At 45.3% G+C, this 23,640-nt stretch overlaps 3 protein-coding genes across 3 annotated transcripts in view; 1 reads left to right on the top strand and 2 right to left on the bottom strand.

Annotated features, from left to right (window-relative positions):
- Positions 1-77: 77 nt before the first annotated feature.
- LOC141912122 (small ribosomal subunit protein eS26-like) lies at positions 78-2,143 on the top strand. Its single transcript, XM_074803346.1, has 4 exons — positions 78-216; positions 857-1,034; positions 1,782-1,918; positions 2,003-2,143. Exons 1-4 carry the CDS (start codon positions 214-216, stop codon positions 2,090-2,092), a joined length of 408 nt encoding a protein of 135 aa, XP_074659447.1. The 5' UTR covers positions 78-213; the 3' UTR covers positions 2,093-2,143.
- Positions 2,144-6,797: 4,654 nt separating this feature from the next.
- LOC141905719 (DNA polymerase alpha subunit B-like) overlaps positions 6,798-23,640 on the bottom strand; it is a 75,149-nt gene continuing 58,306 nt past the window's right edge. Inside the window, exons 16-17 of the mRNA XM_074794711.1 lie at positions 7,596-7,722; positions 6,798-6,999 (exon numbers count right to left, since the gene is read on the bottom strand). Of these exons, the coding sequence (XP_074650812.1) occupies positions 6,856-6,999; positions 7,596-7,722 (271 nt within the window). The 3' untranslated portion in view covers positions 6,798-6,855. The remainder of the gene's footprint in view (positions 7,000-7,595; positions 7,723-23,640) is intronic.
- On the bottom strand, positions 13,191-13,667 carry LOC141915218 (uncharacterized). Its single transcript, XM_074806683.1, has one exon. The coding sequence runs from the start codon at positions 13,665-13,667 to the stop codon at positions 13,191-13,193; it is 477 nt and encodes a 158-aa protein (XP_074662784.1).

Below are 23,640 nucleotides of genomic sequence, written 5' to 3'. Positions count from 1 at the left end.
TGAAATTAGATTTATATATATATTCGCTACGAACTACAAAATTTTTTCCACTTAATCGTATGTCAAACTATAATTAGATGAACTAAGGGTGCAGAATTCGAAATCTGATCTATGTACGGATAAAAAAGCTGATATAAGAACCGACAGCGTAGTGCTACACTGCGCCGGAAGTAACGCGTATGAACCCTCTTTTTTAGGTGCGAGGAAGCCAACATGGTAGGTTCATTTCACGTGTGCGATTAAAATCCCCTCATAGGCCCGAAATATACCATCCGGACCTCGAAGCCCGCAGGAAATGATAGATGTGTTTTCTGAGCGCATTAAAATTATTTGATTGTATGGCTCTGTCCGTTTAGAAGCTACGAATCGGGGCTTAAAGAAGTCGCGGTGCGCCATCTGCACCAAAAAAATTCAATCACTTCACTACCTACTACGCTACATACACTATGCATGCATGTACTCCTGGTACTTGTCTTTTTCACAGGGGCTCGTATCAGAGTTGTAGGTAATCTGTTTACCCAACCCTCAACCCATCAGAACCCAAACCCTTAACCTAATAAAATGATCTTATTGTTTCTTTTATAAATTGTATTGCTAACCGAGGAGACGTATTTGAAGTCAAAATTTTTTTACAAAATATCCTGAAAAATATGACTCTAGAAGGCATTTATTACTGATATAACATGATTTCAAGTGTTGTAATCGATAAGGAATAAATGAATATGTTATATTTCATTGATCTCGGTAAATTACGTCATCTCGTTTATAAGGAGGACCCTTCGATTGTACTGTTGTGTATAATGTATTTTTCATTAGAAATCGACTCAACAAAATAAACGTTCTTTCTCTTCGTCAGACTCTAAAGAGAAGAAACAACGGACGCAGCAAGAAAGGCCGTGGCCATGTAATGCCGGTGAGATGCACGAACTGCGCACGATGCGTTCCCAAGGATAAAGCCATCAAGAAGTTTGTGATTCGTAACATCGTCGAAGCTGCAGCCGTCAGAGATATTTCTGATGCCAGTGTATACGAAGGTAAATATCCTCGCCGTATACAGCCAACACGCGCTTAATCCAGATTTAATCTAATCCGGATATCGCTCGTGATCTACATACGGTAGACTCGCTGTTCTTATCGGAAAAGTTTTCAAGTCGAGTTATCACTTTTCATCTCTCGAGCACAAATCTCAGAACTGTGTCGCAACGGAATGTGAATTAAATACTGTGATGTGTTCGAACTTGAATATAACCTGGCTCAGAGAGAACCCAGTTGTACCCATTAGTTCAAGTTAGGACTAGCAGCAACTGAAACCCATTTTATGGTACATAATGATTTGACGAAGATAAACCAAATTCCACATTCAGACTGACAATTTGGCATTTTAGGAATTCTCAAAGTTTTTCTTCAAGTAGGGCTGCAAACCCCCTCAAGTTCCAACCAGGTTAAAACTTAACCCACCCGCCTATTCATCAGGCCACTACTGGTAGGTCTGGTTCAATATTTTAAGTCAGGTCAGATAAGGCACTAGTGACAATGATTAGTCAAAATGCTGGTGTTCTGGCTGCAATAAAATCCTATCGGGAAATCTTTGGTCGAGGATCATGGAATTTTGGTTTCCCTGATGCATTTATTAAGGCTATAGGTGGTCTGGACCTACTAGTCTGGACCTTGTATGATATCTAGATTAGATCGAAAGTGGGTTTGGCTGGGACGGAATTTTCCCAAAAGCACCTTTATTATTGCATGCTCAGTCTTTACACTCGGCTTAATTTGTATTTCAGTGTATGCTTTGCCGAAACTTTACGCCAAGCTCCACTACTGTGTCTCGTGCGCTATTCACTCTAAGGTGGTAAGGAACAGATCAAAGGAAGCTCGCAAGGACCGAACTCCGCCACCAAGATTCAGACCTGGAATGAGGGTAAGTTGCCTTTTCTTCGCCAAAAATGCAATTCTTTCCTAGTATGTTTACAATAAAAAATTTCTTGATTTTCTTTCCTTGTAGTCAAATGATCAGCAGAACCGACCTGGACAGGGTGGTCAACCTGGAGCTGGAGGCGGACAAGGTGGTCCAAGTGCGCCAAAGACGTCTTAAATAATAATATGTTTAAAAAGGTTATTAATAAATCGAAAGAATAAGCCTAAACTTGAATTATTGATGGTTTGCATGGTCTCGTTTTTAGCCAGGTTGGGACTTTGGCTGTCGACTTCGAGATTTACCATAGTTCTGTAACCATTGCCACCGTAAATCATCTTCACATCGATCTTTCTTATCCTTGGTAAGATGCAGTGAACCTTGTGGCTAACGCCCTCCTCGTGTGGAATAGATACTTAGTATGTGAAACCATTGGATGGTTTCGATGATGCCAGCACTGATGGTTTTGCTGTTGACATCAGGAATGGAACAAGAATTTTCAAGATGTAAAACAGTCAATTCTAATCAGTTTTCATGCTAAAGAATGAACGCCTACATCATCTAGAATAATTATTTTATCACGAGGTGGCACAAGTTTGTTCTGGAGTCATAAACTACGTCTTCGCCACATCGGTAGCTACTACCACCACTTGCGAGTGTCTGATAAAACTTGAAAAGTCGCTCGTATATAATGTTTCTAGCAGGAAAATACTTGTTCCTTTCATTTCTGTATTATCAATTCCCCCTATTTAGGAGTTGATAGATACAAAATGTACAACAGTCGATGCAAATCAGTTTTCTTGCTAAAGGATATGAATGCCTACATCATCTAGAAATCTCTTAGATAATGATCTTATCTCAAGGAATTAACGGCTCGGTAGAATTATGTTCAAATTTCAACTTCTTGGTAAATATCGTTTAATCAGTAAATTCTTACCTCGATGTTTATTGGTCCTTTGTCATACCAGGAGATGTTTTAAGTACATTGTAGTGTTAACCTCCAAATCCTTAGTGCAACTTTCCACATTCAGTATCAGAAAACCAAATAACAAAATGGACTTGTTGATGTTTAACTGTCTTGATATTCACTTTATATCTAGTTTCATGTATTCTACTGTCTCCGTGAAGATATCAAATTCTAGAAATTCGCAGTTGATTCAGTTGTACTTATCCCACGAATTAAATGGGTGGTAAATTTATGTACATCTATTCTATCTAGATGAAAATGCAAAAGGCTGGAAATTCCAGCCTTTTGCATTGTCATCTAGATAAGGTATCTCTAGACACAGCCATGGGGCTTATAAACAACTGAAAGGTGTTTCTTAAATCATCAGTATGACTTAGGTATTCCTTCAAGACCGTAATGTGACAGAGCTTCATATCCGGAGCATAGTTATAATTTTAATTTTGTCTTAATACCCAAAAGTCCTAGAAAACAACTTGAATTTTGAGAAATTGGCAATTAGAAACTATAGGATTTAGGTCTAGTTAGTAGTCGTATGCCTTACACACTGATTCCACAGAATTAAATGGGTTACCGAGATAAACAGTAACGATTTAGGAGTCTGTCTGTAGTAGGGATATGTGAGTGATGCAGACACTTAACGAAATTTAAAATGTTCTTGAATTATGGAATGACTGAACTGTAGGGACTCATGAGTGGAAAACCTGGTCTTGTGGTTTTGATGTATCTCTGAATCTAATTTTCACTGAATTTTCAGCCAATACAATATTTCTAATATCTATCATAAGGATGGTCTGGCCCCTATGCTCTCCCCTATGCTCGCCACCAACCAAAAGAATGGCTAAGTTTTGAGAGTTAGCTCTCTAAGGCTGAAAAAGCGCTGTTTATTCAAATAAAGTTTCTAAATCTGTAAAAGTTTAACTCCTCTCCTTGCGAATACAATGATGTTCCCGATTTGTCGATGTTTGTTGTATGAAACCTTGTTCCGGAATTTGCTCCTCAGAAAGAGTGTAACGCAGGGTTGATGGCGGTCCTTGAAAGTCATGGCCTCTAAAGTGCTTGAATGGCATCTGCCTTACCACGCGAATACACTGTGAAGAATTTTGAGCATATATAATCTATTATATAAGCTAACATTATATCAGATTTGATAATTGTATTGTTTGGTCTAGTTCACTAGTCCTGTAATTTATCTCAACTAAATACTAATCAGGACTCTAAAAAGGATTTAACTAATGTGACGATTTATACTAGACGACGACTCGAGTGCTGATAAAGTAACCTATAAAACACAGCCGCACAAATTTCCATCAGATGCCACATCACCTAATGACATCGTGTCATCAACAATGTGGATTCATTATCTGTAACATATTTTCGTCTTGTTTTGACGTAAATTTCTTGACCGGTCTAGTCACCTGATGTAGATAGAGTCAAATGAAACTGCCTGGTAGTTCTGGTATAGCGCGACTCGCAGAATTCTACTATTTTAATCATACATTGTATATAGATCTATTCTATTGTAGAGAGTGAATAAAAAGAGAAAGTTTCTTGCATGACAATTTCAGCTGCAGAGTGGAGATGGGCGTTATCATACGGCTGATAGCAGACTGTATGTATCACATGCGTTATTGCACCGTCGAAGAGAGTTGAACGCAGTCTGAAGTATCTCTAATTTCACTGGGAATGCTGCTGGTGAAATATGAATTTTACAACACAACTCACATCCACCGCGACTGAGTCTCCTCAATGTATTTTGCCGCCAGAACGATGGGATTACGTGTTCAGTTACAACATTTATATTTACAGTTATTCAATAGCTTCAATTCCAGGAATGGTTCTAAACTCTATTTCTATTGTAATATTCAGAAGGATCGGTCGCTCCACTTATCAAACAATTATAATTCTCGCCTGGTTTGATTTACTGTTTCTTGTTTCAGTGTTTTTACTTTATCCACTTCGTATTATCATTATCGAGATCAGCAACTCCCACAGGCATTATATTCTCACTCGTTATGATGATTGGTATTTTGGACACGAAATTACAATATGGGCGCTTCCATTATTCCATACATTTCAAACTGCCAAAAATTGGACCGTTGTAATAGTAAATTTTGAAAGACTTCTGGTTGTTGCGAGTCCGCTGTATTTTAGACGATTCTGGGACAAAAAACAAATTATTGCTTTATCAGTTTTCAACACGTTTTTTTCCGCAGTTTGTTACTGGCCGCATTATTTTCCGTGTTATTTACCCGGAAGGGCCACACATCCTTGTGCTTTGGGATTATTCACAATGGGAGCATTTGGAGCCAAAACAACTAAAAATCCGTTTAGTTATAACAATTGGTATGCGTATAACTTCACTTTTTTGACCTTCATGTTCATGTGTGTAATTGTACCAATTAATGTCTTAATAGTATTAAATTTAACTCTGTTTGGAGTCATGATACTTAGAAAACGAAATCATAAGAAACAATTTCACATGGACACAATAGCGCCCAGAGAGAAAACTCAAAACACATCCACTGAATTGAAAATATTAAAAATGGTTTTTATGATTGTATTGATGTATTTTATATTTGAAATACCGGCATCTTTAGATCGTTTATTAAATTTCTTCCGCGAGTGGCTTGGAATAAGAATAGGTAATAGTTTATCTGAAAATGAACAAATGGTCATCCGCAAAGTAGGAATTTTGCTAAGTGTTTTTGACTCATCCGTAAATTTCTTTGTTTACTGCGCAACGAATGACACATTTAGAAAAAAAAGCTAAACAGGTTTTACTCATCAATTATCTGTGCGATTCACAATAAAACAATTACTTTTCTGTGCAATGAAAATAGATCGGTTTATAGTGGGACATCGCTGTCACGAAGAGTCTTAATGGTTTTGACCACTTCTGGACGAATGTGCGACATCCATGATGAATTCTGTCAGAGGGATTTGTTCTGATAGCAAATACCGGTAAGACCTCCAGGAATCGAATAGGTGTACTAACGATTGAGAGAAGTGACAGTGAAATTACGCGCACTCACCGGGGAACGAACCTGGATCTTGTGCGTAAAAAGCAAGCGTGCTGACCAGTAGACCAAAAGAACTAGTCCACTTTATCAGAAGTTATACAGCTTCCTTGTCGTATATGCGTAACATAGGTACCTATATGGAAGGTGCTCACGGAATCAATTGTAAAATGTTAGGGTAATTGTACCCTTTTCATTTTACAGATTGCCGCTACATTTCACCCTGTGGAAGTTAACGTGAAAAATTTCACCCGGTGTGGTGGTTAACGTGAAACTGAAGCAATTGTAAAATGTTAGGGAAATTGTACCCTTGCATTTGAAATTTTACAGAATTCCTGCTACATTTCACCGTGGTAGTAACCGTGAAACATTTCAGCAACTTAACTTTGAGGAGAGGGTTGATCTTGATAAAACTTCGGTAAAATGTTAGTATGGATGTCTAATTGCCAATCCCATTCGCTCGTAGGACGAAGCCCCCCAATCAAGGTCATTGCAATTTTAAACGCGAGAGCTAAGAATTTTCCCGCCAAAAACAGGTTTTCGTAGAATTTTAACTCAGTTGACCATGTCATCGACGGAGGTTCGCCATGTCTTCAATAGCATCGATTATACGTCGTTTCAGCCCAGAACCAATGAAACAAATACTCACATAAAAAAATGTACCGCGATTTTACATTAATTGGCTCAAAGCCAACATCATATCGCTGACAAAGGTAAACCAATATTATTTTCAAGTGTCATACACTAGAAAATTTTGTTTCTGTTGTAAACATGTTATTCAACTGTTATGCGACTGGCTTAAACAATTAACTTGTAAAGAACGTGTCTAATCTAAATTGATTAAAACGCATTATATCATTAGATTACATAATGTTATATTTATTTCATTAAACAAATGCTGTATAAAAGCAAATTAATGACCTTTACTCTCTAAAACATAGGTCTGCAGCTGAGCTTTTCTAAATTTTCAACACTTGAGCGGAAAGTTGTTGAAATAACGGTTTTGAACTGTCAACGTGAGGCAGATAGAATCGAGCGTACGTGCCACCACTTTTCCCTTTCGCCAATCTTCCAGGATTTATGCAACAACACTTGGAAACCTCCTAAAATCATAAAACATAAACCGTTAAGTACATCGAGTAAACAATAATGGATGTACCAGTAGACCAGGGGCGGATCCAGTGCATATATGGAGGGGCAGCACCTGATGAAAAGGGCAATTATTTATTGCTAAGAGACGCTATCAGTTCTTTCCAAGGAAATTAAGGAATTTCAGATACAGTATATCTTTTCCGGAAAATTGGGGCATTCCGACTCTAATTGGAAATCAGGGATTTTGAATTTTTGGCGTCTTGTGTTCTTGCTGGTGCACTAGGAACCTATTGAGAAGAAATGCTTCAGTGAACATATCTTCATATTTTTGAGATCGCCAAGTGTACTCAATAGTGATCATGCACATGATGCGCGCCATATTGCCTATCTAGTGCAAGGGGCTACCTGAAGCTAAGTCACAATTGATGGACACTATGATGACAAACAATGTGTATGACCTCTTTGCATAACCTCTATAGGACATGCAGCAGACTGCAGTTCTTAAGACTTCTGACTCGTCTCATAGAAGAGCAATATTACAGAGTAAAAGGATCCAAGATACATCGAATCTACTGCATAATGCAGCTAATTTAAATTTGAAACTTGCCTTGATGAAATATCGTAGATCTGATGGGACCAGAAGTATATGAGGCACAGATGGTAGTCGGGCATGGTTTTCGAACGTTTCAAATTCCAGATTAACATCTTCACCAGGAGGATAAAGTGGATAATAACTGAAAAGTAATCGATAATCACATGCAGTCACGCCTCAATTATCAACGACATGAAATCAGTTATATCAAAATTCCTGCTCACAAGTATTCAGTTCATTGTGAATCAAAATAACGTTAAGCTACCCAGCATCCTAGATTACCCGGTGTTGTCATGACGCGGAATGACGGAATCACGAAATTAAAAAAAAAAAAAACATGGAATTTCTTCACTTTCACTATAAACAGTAACCGGGTTTTCCCACAGGGATACCCGGTGTCGGACAGGGCACAAGACCAATTGATTCACTGAGTTAGCTACGAATCACACTACTAGCACGCAATTTTATCTGACATTGATTACGTTCAGTTACCAGCTGCAGCAGCAGTCAGCATGTAGTCGGACAAAGAGTATGGCAACAGGGCAAACATCGGTTATCGAAGTTAATCGATTTTTTGTGATCTTAGTAGATTTGAGCATGGTCGCTCTAGTTTCAGATGGCTGCAAGCGTGAAATGTGCTACTACCAAACATGTACCGCGGTTCCTTAAAAATTATTTTGATAGAAACCTCCGTCTATTACAGATATTACATTTTTTGACCCAAGGAATCAACACAGAGAAGCAACTAAGTAACAGCTTTCTCTCCACAAATAACAGTGTTAAAAAAGATACCATTTTATATATATAATCTTTAATATCATTCAACTTCTATTAACTCTTCTAGATACACCACACTCGCATAAATCATAATTTACATGCACGAGACGCATTAAAAATCCAAAGCCAAAATATGCATAATGTGTATCTGTTTTTGTCTGACATCGTTCATTTTGGGATATTTCTCTTTTATATAATTCTACAACATACACCTCATAGATACGGTCAAAGTGTTGATAGATTAACTGCCTTCGTAGGTTCTCCATTTTCTCTGGAAGTAGGCCTAAGTAGTATACAAAATAGCGGTTCTGGCGCAGCGCACCCTTACCCCGGTATACCGTGTACCCTCTCAAAGCTTTATCTCCACCTAAATACCCTAAGAAGACAACCCCTGTGGACCGCGGTTCTGGCGCAGCCCATCCTTACCCCGGTATACTGTGTACCCTCTCAAAGCTTTATCTCCACCTAAATACCCTAAGAAGAAAACCCCTGTGGACCGCGGTTCTGGCGCAGCCCGACCCCGGTTCTGGCGCAGCCTATCCTTACCCCGGTGTACCGTGTACCCTCTCAAAGCTTTTTCTCCACCTAAATACCCTAAGAAGACAACCCCTGTGGACCATGGAAAACACACCAAGGGGCCGGCAAACCCCCTCCGGCCCCTATAAACCAACCGCTATAATGCACCTACAACAAAGTGTTATTTACATAGATATTTACAGTATATACAAGTATGTGAAACGCTCTGACCTGGAATTCACCTCTTAAGCTGACGCTATCAGCGGTGCGCTGCCACCTGATTGCGAAATAGCCTAGAAAGTTCTATGCTGACGCAGAAGCCGGCAAACAACCAAGACATCGGCAGGCAACCAGAGTCATGTCCCTTGGACATGGCCAGGCCCGGCCAACATTCGGCGTGTGCCGACTTCTGACGAGGGGCCCCCCAAAAATTTCCATTTAGAGACATATATTTCTCATATATGCGAAAGCAAGATGGACAGCGCGGTAAAAAGTCTGACCGATTTACTTCGAGACGGGCAGATTACTGTCGTAACATATGCCGATGCCATCAACCAGTTGACCCGCAGACCGACGCCTGCTCCGAGAAAGCCAAAACCCGCCCCCAGAAAACCCAAGTACAAGGTAGAAAACATTATACCGGACGATGATCCGATTTGGGATGAGATTCTACCGGAGCCAGAACCCGCGTTTCATAGGGCCCCGTTTGCTATCCAAAATTATCTGAGGGCCTGGGTTTTGAGACCAGCCACCGATGTGACTGATCCGTCGATATTCTTGCGCGAACAGCGGAACAATGTAAGGGAGAAGTTAGTCGAGGAGATCATTGACCTTAAGGGTGTAAAATTCTCCATTGCTCTGCGGGTTTCGTTGAGGAAGGAGAAGAACGACGGCACCTATGCGCACGTCGAGCCGCCCTTCTGGTCGAAGCAATACGTTCTATCGAAGGCGGCTAACATAAATGAGGAGTTGGGTAAAGCTGAAGCTAGGGTTTTACAGAGTATTGAGAATTATATGAGAGAAGGTTCCGGATGGGCTGTAGAGAGGGTAGTCGAACTATTCCTGAATATCGCCAGATATCAACCGTTGAGAGGCGGTTCTTATATCGACCTCCCCGTCGCAGTCAAGAGAAGACACGCCGTCGTAAATGTCAAAAATAGAGATGATCACTGCCTTAAGTGGTCAATACTGGCCTCGAAATACCCCGTAGAGAGAGACCCCCGGAGGCCATCGAAGTATGCGAATCACTGGGACCAGCTTGACTTTACAGGCATCGATTCACCAACACCATTGAGTCAGATTCCTATGGTCGAACGACAAAACGGACTGGCAATCAACGTGTTCGGGTATGACAAAGGCGTGTACCCACTGCATATCAGCGATGGCCCGGCCCCCATTCCTAGAATTAACTTGCTACTCGTAGAGAGCGGTGAGAAACAGCATTACACATGGATCAAAGACCTCAATCGCCTGTTGTTCACCCAGAGTAAGTTTGAAGGGAGGAAACACTGCTGCGAGCGGTGCCTTCATTGTTTCACCAGAGAAGATCTCCTGGAGAGGCACAGGTCAGATTGTCGAGGAGTCAACGGAGGTCCGATGCGTACCAGTATGCCCTCGGAGGAGGACAAAGTGCTGCGGTTCACCAATCATCACAAGCAGCTCAAGATTCCGTTCGTCATCTATGCCGACTTCGAAGCCATTACAACCAAATTCGAGGGGCCGGGAAGGAACCCTAACCAGAAAGGTAGCGAAAAGACTCAACTTCACAAGGCGTGCGGGTTCTCGTACGTGGTAGTGAGAAGCGACGGTAAACAAGAACCACCCGTCCTTTATAGAGGCCAAGACGCTGCGGCGGTATTCCTTCAGCACCTCCAAGGGGAAGAGGAGAAAATCAAGGGCGTGCTCGCCCATCCCGCGCCTATGGTAACTACTCGGGAGGAGCAAACGTCATTCGAGGAAGCGGAAAATTGCTACGTATGCGACAAACCACTCTATGAGGATCGGGTCAGGGATCACGATCACATAACGGGTGACTACCGGGGCCCGGCCCACAACGAGTGCAATCTCAAGTTGCGACTGTCCGCGAAATACACGCCTATACCGGCTGTGTTTCACAACCTCCGCGGTTACGACTCTCATCTCATCATGCAGGCAATCTGTCGGACTGAAGGAAAGATAACGTGCATCCCGAATAACATGGAGAAGTACATCTCATTCAGTCTCGGTAATTTGCGGTTCATCGATTCTGTGCAGTTCTTGCTGGCCCCACCTGACAGACTGACAGACTGGTTGCGTCAGCCGCTAAGGGGAGCTTTACGCTGACAGCCGCGGCCGAACCTGTACCTGAAAAACTAGAGCTGTTACTGAGAAAGGGCGTATACCCATACGAGTACATGGACAGTTGGGAGAAATTCCAGGATACCCAGCTTCCGTCAAAAGGAGCCTTCTACAGCAAGCTATCAGAGGCGGGAATCAGCGATCAAGACTAGTGCCGTAGTTTCAGTTTCAGTGCCGTACTATGGGTGACTACCACGACCTCTATCTGAGGACCGATACGGTTCTTCTCGCCGATGTATTCGAGAATTTCAGGTCCACTTGCGTGAAGCAGTACGGCCTAGATCCCGCACAGTATTACACCAGCCCGGGTCTTAGCTGGGACGCTCTACTTAAGAAAACAGAGGTTAAACTAGAGCTCTTAATGGACTACGACCAGTTCTTATTCATCGAAAAGGGTCTGCGAGGTGGCATTTCCATGGTCAGCAAACGCCACTGCAGGGCCAACAATCCTTTGGTTCCCGGTCACGATCCAAAGAAGCCGACGACACACGTAATGTACCTTGACGCGAATATCTTATATGGCTGGGCTATGTCGCAACACCTGCCTACGGGCGGATTCGAGTGGGTTGAAAGGCCGCAAGAACTCAATGTATCGGGACATCCGGATGACGCAGAGAAAGGTTACATTCTAGAGGTAGACTTGGAATACCCCAGGGGGCTGCACGACTCGCACAACGAGTACCCACTGGCACCGGAAAGGCTTAAGGTTCAAGAAGCTTGGATGTCGCAGTACCAGCAAGATCTGTTAGGAAGACTGGGGGGTTCGACCGAAACGGAAAAACTGGTGCCTAATCTCCGCAACAAGGAGAGATACGTCGTTCATTACAGGAACCTTAAGTTGTACCTGGAGCTAGGACTGAAGCTCACAAAGATTCATCGCGCCCTCGAATTCGACCAATCGCCGTGGATGGAGCCGTATATAAGACTGAACACAAAACTAAGAAAGCTAGCAACCAGCGACTTCGAGAAGAACCTGTACAAGCTGATGAATAACTCCGTATTCGGCAAGACCATGGAAAATCTTAGACGCAGGGTAGACGTGAAGCTTGTCAGATGAAACGAGGAAGACAGGTTGAGGAAGTTGATAGCCAAGCCGAACTTCGCCAGGTCCAAGGTGTTTGACGACGATCTTGCCGCGATGCACATGTACAAGACTAATCTGTACCTGAATAGGCCCGTTTACGTAGGGATGTCTGTGCTCGATCTCAGCAAGCTGCTGATGTACGACTTCTACTATAACCACATGAAACAGGTATACGGCGATTGTACTCGATTGCTGTACACTGACACCGACAGTCTTCTGCTAGAGATTGAGACGGAAGACATCTACGAAGACATGGAATCGAACAACGACCTTTACGATACTAGCGATTACCCGGGAAATCACCCGCTGCATAGCAACGTCAACAAGAAGGTTCTAGGTAAGATGAAAGACGAGTGCGCGGGTACACCCATCCAGGAGTACGTCGGGCTCAGACCGAAGATGTACAGCATCTTAAAAGCCGATCAGACTAACATCAAGAAGGCCAAGGGTGTGAAAAAGAACGTGGTGAAGAAACAGATCCGCCACGAGCAATACAAGGAATGTCTGTTCCAAAAGAAGGTCTTCCAGCACGGAATGAATATGCTGAGAAGCGAGGGTCACAAAATGTACGGCCTGCGTATGACAAAGCAGAGTCTCAGTCCCTTCGACAGTAAGAGGTGGATCGCCGACGATGGTATCGCTACGCTCGCTTACGGCCACAAAAATGCCAGGACTCCGTTGGACGAGTACGTCGAGGAATTGCTCAACGAGCTTTAGATCGCAGGCTGTACCTGCTATTCGAGGGCATTACCGCTTCGGGTGACAAACCCTCCTTGTGCTTGATAGTCTGCTCTATCTTGTGCTCTTTGTCGGCTACGGACACAGCGTCTACCGTCGTCTTCTCTTCAGCTGGAGGTATCACTAGTTGCAGATCGTCCAACCTAGCTGATTCTCCATTATCGAGGACCCCTTTTAAGCCTTCCACAGACGCGAGGGAGTGCACTGTTTGAACCCTTTTTGAACACGGGTCTTTTCAGCTTTTTCCTTACGCTGTCGCCTGGCTTGAACGGGCTCTTAGGGGGTTCGGATTTGCCGATATTTTCGAACAGTAACCTTTCTTCATTTCGGGATTCTCCGGCCTCTTCGGGAGTCATATCTGAAATACCCCCGTGAGGTGTAGCGTTGTAGCCATCTACGTAATCTGGCAAACGATCGTACCACACGACGGTTTCTCTTTCGGTGAAATCCTTGAAAATGATCTCCTTTATCGTCCTAGACAGCCTGTCGATGATGCCAAGCGCTTTGTGGTCGCCAACATCAACAGTCCTGTGTTCAATTCCCAGCGTCCTAAACAGTTCTTGCATCGGTTTGTTTAGAAACTCCGATTCAGAATCGGTGACTAGAGTCACTTTCTCCTCGCCGAGACCTTCCATGATTGCCTCGAATCCCTCTTTGACGGCTTCCTTGGTCTTCTTTTTCAACGGCTGCGCGTAGGCCTTTCGAGTGAATACGTCAACGCAAAGTAGAATCCACTTGTATCCCTTGTTTCGTCGACCGTAGTTCGACAGATCCAGTAGGTCCGCGAACCAAAGGCAGTTCTCGCAGTAGGCTACGATATGTCCTTGAATTTGTCTGCGCGTCTTTTTATGTAGCTGATAAGTCTTCTTCGCCGATACAAACTTGTCAACTTCTGCGAACGTAACACCGGGATCACGCTTTTTCATAATTCTGTACAGTTTCAGGGCCGACGAGTAGCCGTGTTTCGTCCAAACCTCTTCCATCTTTCCCTATACCTACTTCTTGAGAAAATGCACACCAGACGCTACGATTACTGCTGTACCTAACGCGAACGCTAGTTTGTCCTTTTGTCTGACCGTAAGAGGAGTGTTGGGAGGATGTGAGGGCCTAGGTGGGGGAGGGGCCTCGCGTACTGCTGTTTGCATATCGCGAACCACTTTGCTCTTTTCCGTGGTAACTATTTTTGGCGGTGGCCGTGCCTCATTGACGTCATCGATTCCGAACTTCATTTTGTCGGTAGCCACTCTAATGTTGTTATTGTAGCGTACCAAGCTTCCCATTTTCAGCACCATGTCACTCGGCATCAGGTAGAGGTTTGGTCCGACGGCGAAATCGAGTTTACTGTGCGTCTGACTGATAGCGTTTTGATAGCGCCGAATGGAATCTACCAAAGTCTGAGAGCCTTCGCCGTGTACGGCGTCCTCGAATAGGGCCAAGAATTGTTTCTGAGCGTCAAACGCAGTACTGGTGTCACCGACGATGACGTTTCGAGTTTGTGCTTGGGCTCCTAGGATGCAGTAAACGTACGCCCGAATGGAGTCGTTCAGGCGTTCCACCCGGGCTTTGGTCAGACAGTGACTTTCGGGTGCCACGAAGTTAACCCATCCTTTTTCGTTCAGGTACTGTTTCGTGTAAAGCGTGCCCAGATCGCCTGCTTCTCCGATCCAATACCTAAAGTCAGTGTTTTGGGGGACATTGAATTCGCCGCAGATACGTTCAAACGCTAGTTCGTTCACGGGATTATCGAGCATGTTGAAACCGCTGTTGGCTGGTAGGGGACATTTCATCTCCGATAGGATCTTCCTCGTTTGATAATAAACGTGAAATCGGAACAAACTGGTTACCAACGGAGAGGAGTTGTTCATGTGGTTCTTCCAGGAGACCCCGCAACCGCTTGTGGCGCACCAAATGGCAAAGTTGAGTTGGTTCTGCCAGAACTTCGTGTTCGTGCGCCTCCAAACTCGAAACTCGCCGAGATTGTTAAAGCGGATCGGGTAAATCCTGAATATGTCCGGTACAGTTGTCTGAAAGTAATCGTCAACCCTACTCGACACTTGTATCCTCAACGACGTCAAAGCTTTGTGAATGTCACCTCTGTAGTCGAGCTTGTCTTTGAATGGTACCACCGGTACGGAGTAACGCGACGATGGATCGTACACAAATTCTGGTGGAAACATTTTCCTGCGGTATATATAGTAGAGACAAAATGCATCCTGTGAGTGACTTGATAGTATGGTATGCTACCGGGCAGCCTATTCAAGACAACGATCTCAGCAGAAAACTGAAAGGGAATGTGGTCGCAGGCATTGAACGATACAGTTTGCAGTTCATGGCTCTGTCCGGCTTCGCCTGGGAGGAAATAAATCTGGAAGCGATTTGGAAGATGTTCACCGACAACCGCGTAAACTGGGGTCGAATAGTCACGTTAATCGCATTCGCTAGCTATCTGGCTAAGCATTTCTTCCGAGTCACCGATAACCTCTATTACGTCGAAGAGATCGCATTTAGAACGAGGGAGTTCTTTAACGACAATCTCGCATACTGGGTTATCGAGCAAGGTGGCTGGTCAGAATTACCATGAGACGGAAAAGCGAGTTTTTTCTGGCTTACAGTATAGCTACTATGTCTGCATACGGTAAACACTTGAACCCTTCGAGACAGATTCGAACACCGCTAGGTGTCAAGGCGGATCGACACCACGAGGTTATTACCCACAACCCTTCGTCCGTGTCACCGGGGGAAACCCTTTACGTAAGGATACCAAAACTGCAGGTGAACACGCTGCTGGTACCCGGAAGCTTGAAACTCGCGTTCGACCTCAGCAAAGAGGGTCCGGCTAATAACTTCTTCGTGAACAACATTTCGAGGAACCTAATGGCCAGAATTGTTGACAAACTGGGTGGTGAAATCTTATCTGATTTGAACTACAGCTTCGTCTTCCAGACCTACAAAGATCTGTGGCTTACGGACAAAAGGCGAAGTAACATGATTCTGGAAGGAATCGGCAACGAGAACTTGAGGAAACTCAGATCGGATGCAGAAGACGCCTTGAAAACCAACACCAAGGAAACGATGATCAAGTCGGTGTTTAAGAACAGGTACGCCATACCCATTGATTTCGAACTGTACACGGACCACGGTCCTTTCTATCCGTTCGCAATCAACGAAGACTTTGTTAGGGAGATCACTTTCAACGAAATCAAGTTCACTGTAAACGGGAGTGCGGAGGCATGGGGATACTCCGTGAAAAATATAGCCCTCGAATACGACACCGTGCATTCGGCGGAGCTCGCCAGACAGATCGAAGGCGACCTGTCCGCCGGGGTAAGCTTCTTGTACGACTACGTCACGTTCTTCAGGAGTCAATCCACGGGAACCTCAACAATTCTGAACGTAAACGTTAACGTTCCCCGAAGGTCGATGAAGGGCCTGTTGATATTCTTTCAAGAAGAGTTTGACAACGGGCAGTACGATTCCGAATCCACCTCGTTTCAGAACCCTAAAATCAAGAACGTCGATGTCACGATCGAAGGAATATCTCACAAAGTTTACAAGCAAGGACTGAAACCTTACCAACAATGGGAAGAGTGCAGAAGATTTCTGATGCCAGAATCGGCCAAAGAAACCGACGAGTCGCACATAGACGAGTTCTCGTTCTTCGTCGACGACAAATACGCATTGTGGATCGATCTCAGAAGCACAGACGATAACTCGCTTCACGGATCTGGTCTAAGGTTGGTCAACACAAAGGACGGCGTTCAGTTAGCCATCACCCGTACCAGCACAACGGAGTACACGATGTTCATTTACGTCGTAGCCGACGCCCAAGTAAACATCCAGAACAACCAATTAAAGGCGATTCTGTTCTAATGTATAGCGGAGATGGATAGGCTTTGGTTACAGCCCCCGTTCAACATGATTGTGTCGAGGCAAACGAACTGCGGAAAAACTGCGGACTACGTGCTCGACCTCCTACAATCTGTCTATCGCGGCAAATTCCACAATATAGTGATTTTCTGCCCGACTTTCCTCGAGAACACCACCTACGATAGATCGTTTGTGATGAAGGACCCCAATATCTTCGTCATGAACCCGGGTTCGGTGTTAAACGACCTAGACGGTTTGCTTTCCACGTGCACCAAAGTATACGGCGATCCTCATTGTCAAACTCTGTTTCTTATAGACGACTGTGCCAACTTGAGGGATACTAAAACCAAGTCGTCCGAATTGACGAAACTCGCGTTCTCGGGCCGTCATCTGAATATCTCAGTGTGGGTGCTCACTCAAAAATACAACGCCGTTGTGAAAGATTTCCGAGAAAACCTGAGAATGTTAGTCCTGTACCACCAAAAAGACGAGGATGGTTTAAAGGATGCTCTGCGTGAAAACAACATCGTCCCGAAAACCAAAAGGGAACGTGTGATCGCAGATCTCTCTGCTAGGAATCGGGCCCGTCTCGTCATGCGCCTCGAGTATCCATTCGCCTACGGGGTATTCTAAATTTCGGACGACTAACATATAGCGAACATGGACGAAGTCTACGACGAACTACTGAGTGACATTGGGTTGGATGTAGAATCACCCGAAGACGACGAGTCGGAAGGGCGCAGGCAGCTACTTGTCGGGCTTTCTCAGAGCGGGTTGCTTGCAAAAATAGGTATCAAGAAATCCGAAGGTCAACTTAAGAAGATGAACTCGAAAGCGCTCGAACGGGTGTGGACGGAGTACGAAAACCATTATTCCGCCGCGGTTTCCGACAGTCTGATCAACAGCATACTCTACGGTTATTCCAAGCTCTGCAAGTGGGTCAGACCTAAAGTAGACACAGAACAGCTAAACAAGGAGTTGACTGAAAACTTTGTTATCACCGCCGAGATGAAAAACCAGCTCGGCCATCTGGGTAGGATTCTGAAGACTCCCATACTCGCAATCGCGAACGTGGCGGTAATCACCGGGAAGAATATGGCAGATTCTGAGGAAAGTGACTTGTCCACTTGTCCGCAAGTAACTAGTCCACTTGCCGATAAGTAACTTGTCCACTTTCCCGTAAGTCATATTTTCCTCTCTTGCATATAGGGATGGAACTTGAACAAGTGGAACAAGTGACGACTAACCCGCATAAACAAAAGTCCCCTGGTCGAGTCGCATGGGGCAAAAAGCTTGCCGAAATAAGTAGGCAGCAGCGAGCCTCGAAGAAAACGGCTGCCCCGATTGTCGGTTCCGACGACGAAAACAGAACCCAGTCAAAACACCTGCAAATGTGGATCGCGATAGGCAGGTTGTTAGTGGGCCTCGGAGCTCTATACTATCAGAGAATGGCGCTAAACCAAACCCCGAAACCCGAAGAAAACACGGAACCAACACCCGAACCTTTAACTTGTCGCCTTGTGGAGATGACCTAAATTTTCTGTAGATGGATATAGCACGATGGCAACGAATCCAGACTATCGAACAATCGCAAACGTACTTTATCACTCGGCCATTCTAAGCGGACTGACCGTAGGGTACGCGATGCTCGGGAAGAAAATGCTACGCTTCGATGTGGGTGATCCCTCCAAGGCTGACCTTTCCGAAGCTATGAAACTCACGGTTGCGGTTTCTTTAGCAACCATCTCCAAGGATTACCTGGAGAAGTCGAAAATTCTGCCCCCAAATATAGGGACCTAATCATGGCTACTGCAGCGGTTATCATCGGCGGCGCCATAGCGAACGCTGTGGCATTTACCGGAGGCCAAGCAATCTATAGAGCGGTACAAGGCGACTCCGGAGCTGCCCAAGAACGAGAGAGGCACGACAAGGCTATGGAGCGATTGAACGCGGCAATGGTGACCTGGAACGAGAAACGGCAAAAGACACTGGACTACCTCAACAGGGAGCTGCAAAAAGAGATGCAGACAAAATCCGACTTTTCGGACGTCGATGAGGCCCTTAGGCTTTACAACAGTACCAGGAACGACAAACTATCTTTGAGCCAGCGGCCGGTGCTAGGCGATTTCTATTCCCCTTCAGACGCCCAATTGAACAGTGAGTAGGCCTTTATATTAGGCAGTGTAATTCTGACCGGCGTCATCGCGTACAAATATCTGTAAGTTATGGACGACCCCTACGGTATATTGCCTAAGGAGTTTGATCTCGAAAGGCTCGAGAGAGAACTCGAAGACTACGTAAACCCTCCTCTTCGGTTGCAGATCAAAAAGGTTCCGAAACCGAAACAAGTCCACATCCCTCCGGCGAATTAGACTATCGAATCGCGGTTTGGACGGTGGGTTTCTCGACATTCCTACATGCGCGATGATCAGATATTGCTTCGCCGACGTCTATCAACTCTTCCTCGAAAAGTTCCCTCGTCGGAAAAACTTCCTTTCCTACGGATTCTTCTTAAACCGAATCCTCGAGCTACATGGAAAGCCGGAACGTAAGTTCGGGAAAGAACCAGTGTCGAAATTTGCTTTGGCACAAAACTGGAATTTGTGGGAAGCGTACGAGGAGTGGATCCAAAAACAAATGGACGAGTTTGATGTTTACGATTCTTGCAGAAATTCCTGGCTTAATTATAGACGATGGCGGAATTCGACGTTGATCCGATAGACTGGGACGTGGAGCCTCAAGATGACACCGTAGGCGAGCTCATTCCCATGGAAAACCTGGGAGAAAAAGATGTCATCATCGACTCGCTGCTCGGTAAATTCGGCGGTAACCTGGACATGGAGCGAGCCCTGATGCGCCTGCAACTACAAAAACAAGACGATACCTGGTTCTTTCAGACGGAACTGAACGGTGATCCAGTTTGGGTGAAACTTACCGGTAGGAGCGGTCAAGTACTCGCGCATAGTACCATCTCGAAAGCGAAAGGGGGCTCTGAGTTTTTCCATGCTCTGGGCCCGGACAGACCGGTGAGAATGGAACGAGACCTGTTGGAACCATCTATCGTGGAGCGCTTGTCGGTGGATAACGAGTTGAGTTTGCAGCAGGAAATAGAGGACATCGTCAATGATGACAGGGCTCCGCTGAGACCAGAAGACAGACGTGAACTCCGGGGGGTAGCTACTACTTTGGTTTCTACGTCCAGCAAAATTAAGTCAGCAGCTGTAAACGTGGAATGGGCCCAACGAGAACTAGAAAAGGCTCAGAAAGAGCGCGATGACGCGGTGTCCGTACAAGACATCCGATACTGGGACGACGAAGTAGAAAGGTTCGAAGCTCAGGAAGCAATATAAGGGCGGACCTACGAGGCTCTACGGCAGGGGGAGACTTCTCAGATCGAGAGGTTGAAGAGGCTTCTGAAGAACGAAGATAATCGACCGTCGTTATGACTATCACGAGCATCGGGCTCGCAATCGCGAACGGGCTCAAAAGCGTAGTAACACCCAGTCCGCCGGTTGGACCGGGAAAAGAACCCAAGTCCAGGATTCGAGAAGCTCTGAAAAAGTTCACGGCGTTTCTTAAATATCTCGCAGGGAAAGGAGCTGCCGCGTTGCCGGGAATGATCGGAACGGTGGTTAGCTTCCTGTTGAGGAAAGCCGGAGAAGCAGTCGAGCACTTGGTGTTGTGGTTTATCGCTGCAGTCGGTCTGTCTTTCCAAGTCCTGAGCAAGAAATTCTCGCGTTAGAAATAGGAAGGATGTTAGTCATCCACTGTTACGGTAAGGATCCGACCGTGCGTCTAAAAACGCATCTCGACACGGGTGGCTTCAAAACTGTGGCCTTAAGACGGGCTGTCATTCCTCTGGCTTACTTCAACGTTTCCGACAAACTGAACAACCACAGGTTTCGCTACATGACCGGAGAAAGGGTGGACGAGCACCAACAAAAAGTGTTCAACTTGATTATCAGGAATGGACTTTACACGGTTGAGAGTTTGAACGACGAAATTCAGCGAGTCATAACCCGAAACGGTCACAAACCGGGCTTCATTAACATAGCCTACGTGGAGGCGAGGGGGCGCATCGAACTCAATGTCAAAACCGTACTGAGTGCTCTTCAGCGGCTCCATCACCGATCTGTTGGGAGTCCCAGAAGGATATTACCCAAACGTCGAAGGTAAAGAGGCTAGTGTAAGGGGTACGAAAGAATGTAGGTTTACCAGGCATACGGAATACCGCGTAACGTGCAATCTCGTTGACGAATCGAGAAACTTCCTAAACGGGGTGCCCTCGGACCTGATCGCCATTTTACATCCGAAAGCAGGTCAATACGGCGACTCATTCGAGTATGTTTACGGGGTACCGATACCAATTAAGGAAGGCGGCTTCGCCGACGTAGTGGTCAAGGTTTTCAATCAGGACATGGAGGAGATTCGATTCCAGGAACCGCTCCAAATTTTGCTCGCATTAGAATAGAGATGAACTTGTACAGGGGATTAGGGAAAACACAGTCCACCACAAAACCTGTGATAACCGTTTGGGCCGAGGAAAAAGGACCCCTTGGTGAGGGCTCTTACGAATTTTCGTACGGTGATGGGTCGCGATCCCAGTACGCGGGCTACACGATGATGTGGGGAGAGTGCTAAAAATGGGCCTCTCCGGTGGCGACTTGACAACTAATACCACAGTAGTGTTGACCGTCAACAGGGTGGAAAAAGGAGAAATCACGAAAGAGGCTCGGCTTTTACAGGGCCCGATCAAACCCCAAGGTAAAGGAGTCTTCCAAGCCGCGGTCAAAACGTTCTCTCCACCAGTCGAATGGCCGAGGGCGACGTCATCAATTTCAAGTCGTCAAGATCGCCCGCTACTCGAGCAATAGCTACGATAGCTTCACTCCTCATCGAGCTCGACATTTTCCCGCATAGTATATAGCATGGATAGCGACACTAAACTTTACCCAATGGTTCCAACTGAGCCTAGTGCTCCAACTGAAGATGCGTCGAACTTCCGACTGCAGAAAATATGCGAAGTCCAGAAAATTTTAGAGTCCGAGGGACAATCCCGCGCTGCGCTCTACAAGAAGTATAAAAGGGCGGTGAAAACCATAGATGGATTTGACGCGGCTTTCGTGACGGCTAGCATAGCAGTCGCGGCTACGGGAGCCGCTGGCGTGCTTACAAACATAATCACCATCCCCGTTGCGACCGTCCTAGGCGTCTTAGGCGTGTCTGGGAAGATAGTCGGTCGGAAGCTTCTGATCAAGGGTAAAAAGCACGACGAAATTCGAGTGTTAGCCTCTTCCAAACTAAGCACCGTGTCAGATCTTGTATCGAGGGCAATAAGTGATGGAGTTGTTTCGGATGACGAGTTCAAGCTGATTCTAGCCGAACAGAGGAACTATCAGACTTTGAAGCAGGATATCAAGTCACAGGCTCGTAAAAAACACGGGTCGATCACGATCGACGAGGCTACAAAAAAGGACCTCATCAGGCAGGGCAGGGAGCAGGCCAGGGCTTCCATCATAAAAAAGCTGGATGGAGGTTAACGTTAGAGTTTAACAGAGACACGTCACCCCCGGATTACTACCATTGAGAGCTGCTCCCGATTTAGCTAGTTGGTCCGCCATCTCATTCCCGTGTACCCCCTGGTGACCCCTGACGTATTTGAAAGATACGGAGACTCGGTTATTCAGACCATCCAGTTGTGTCCAGAGATCGCGGTTTTTGACGTTTTTCCAGCACCTGGCTTTCCACGTCTTGATCCAATCAGTGATACCGTTTATAACGTATTTCGAGTCGGTGAAAATTTGCAAGGAGTTAATACCAAGCTGGATGGCCTGATTGAGAGCCACGACCACAGCGGTTAATTCACCTCTGTTGTTGGTAGGTGGATAGACGACGCCACAGGTGTTTAAGGGACTGTCTGGTCCCCAGTAGACGCCGTAGCCCGCACGAGCCTCGTCTGCACCGTTTCTCAGGCACGAGCCGTCTGTATACACTTCGGGTATATGCTCCGGATAGATGTCGAATACGTCAAACGCCTTAGAGCTACAGGGGAATTTTTCTGGGTCGGGGGTGGCGTGCGCGAATATTCCTAAGTAGTGGCGTTTTATGAACGCCTTCGAGTTTTTATGGTTGAGGGATTCGAAAGCGAGATCGAGATAATGGCTGTTTTCGAATTTCGAGATGGCTACTTCAACGATTTTTTCGTCGGGAGAAGTGATAAGGAAGTAGACCTTCAACGCATGAAGCCAGTGGTATACGGTGGACGGTACTTGAAAAGTGAGCAATCGACGGTGACCCCATTTATGTAGCGTGTTTACAAAGACACTGTCGATTAACTGCAAGCAATTATCAGACAGGTTGTTGATCATGAGGTCATGGTAATCAGCTCTCAGCATATAGTCTATAGCGATATGAACCTTTGTCCCGCTTTGTATATCGGCGTTATCTATGTTTGCGAGTCGTTGCCTGAATTTTGTGAGGAGAATTTCACCCACCCCATCCTGTCCCTTGGGACTGAAAATTTTGCCTAGATACGTTATTCTGTCCAAATCGGTGAGGGTCGCGGTGTCTTTGCCCTCTATCTCGTTTTTGAATGGCTCAATTCGTCCGCATCTAACGCTCAGGGAAACGCATTTGTCCGGCCTGAGTTCGAGGTTCATTTCCTTGGCTTTTTTGTTAAACACGTACGTTATATCTAAGTGGGCTTTTGCCGATTTTGTTTCCAGCGTTGTGTCATCTGCA

Source organism: Tubulanus polymorphus, chromosome 1, assembly GCF_964204645.1.
Source record: "Tubulanus polymorphus chromosome 1, tnTubPoly1.2, whole genome shotgun sequence".
NCBI lineage: Eukaryota > Metazoa > Nemertea > Palaeonemertea > Tubulaniformes > Tubulanidae > Tubulanus > Tubulanus polymorphus.
Note: the sequence above shows the minus strand (reverse complement) of the source record. Positions and strands in the feature narration are given on the sequence as shown.

Bases quoted from the DNA above. Each gene is read 5' to 3' on its own strand.
- LOC141912122 (XM_074803346.1), top strand. The intron at 1,035-1,781 runs GTAAATATCCTC...TTTGTATTTCAG, and splicing joins TGATGCCAGTGTATACGAAG to TGTATGCTTTGCCGAAACTT. The intron at 1,919-2,002 runs GTAAGTTGCCTT...CTTTCCTTGTAG, and splicing joins GATTCAGACCTGGAATGAGG to TCAAATGATCAGCAGAACCG.
- LOC141915218 (XM_074806683.1), bottom strand. From the start codon at position 13,667: ATGGAAGGTCTCGGCGAGGAGAAAGTGACTCTAGTCACCGATTCTGAA.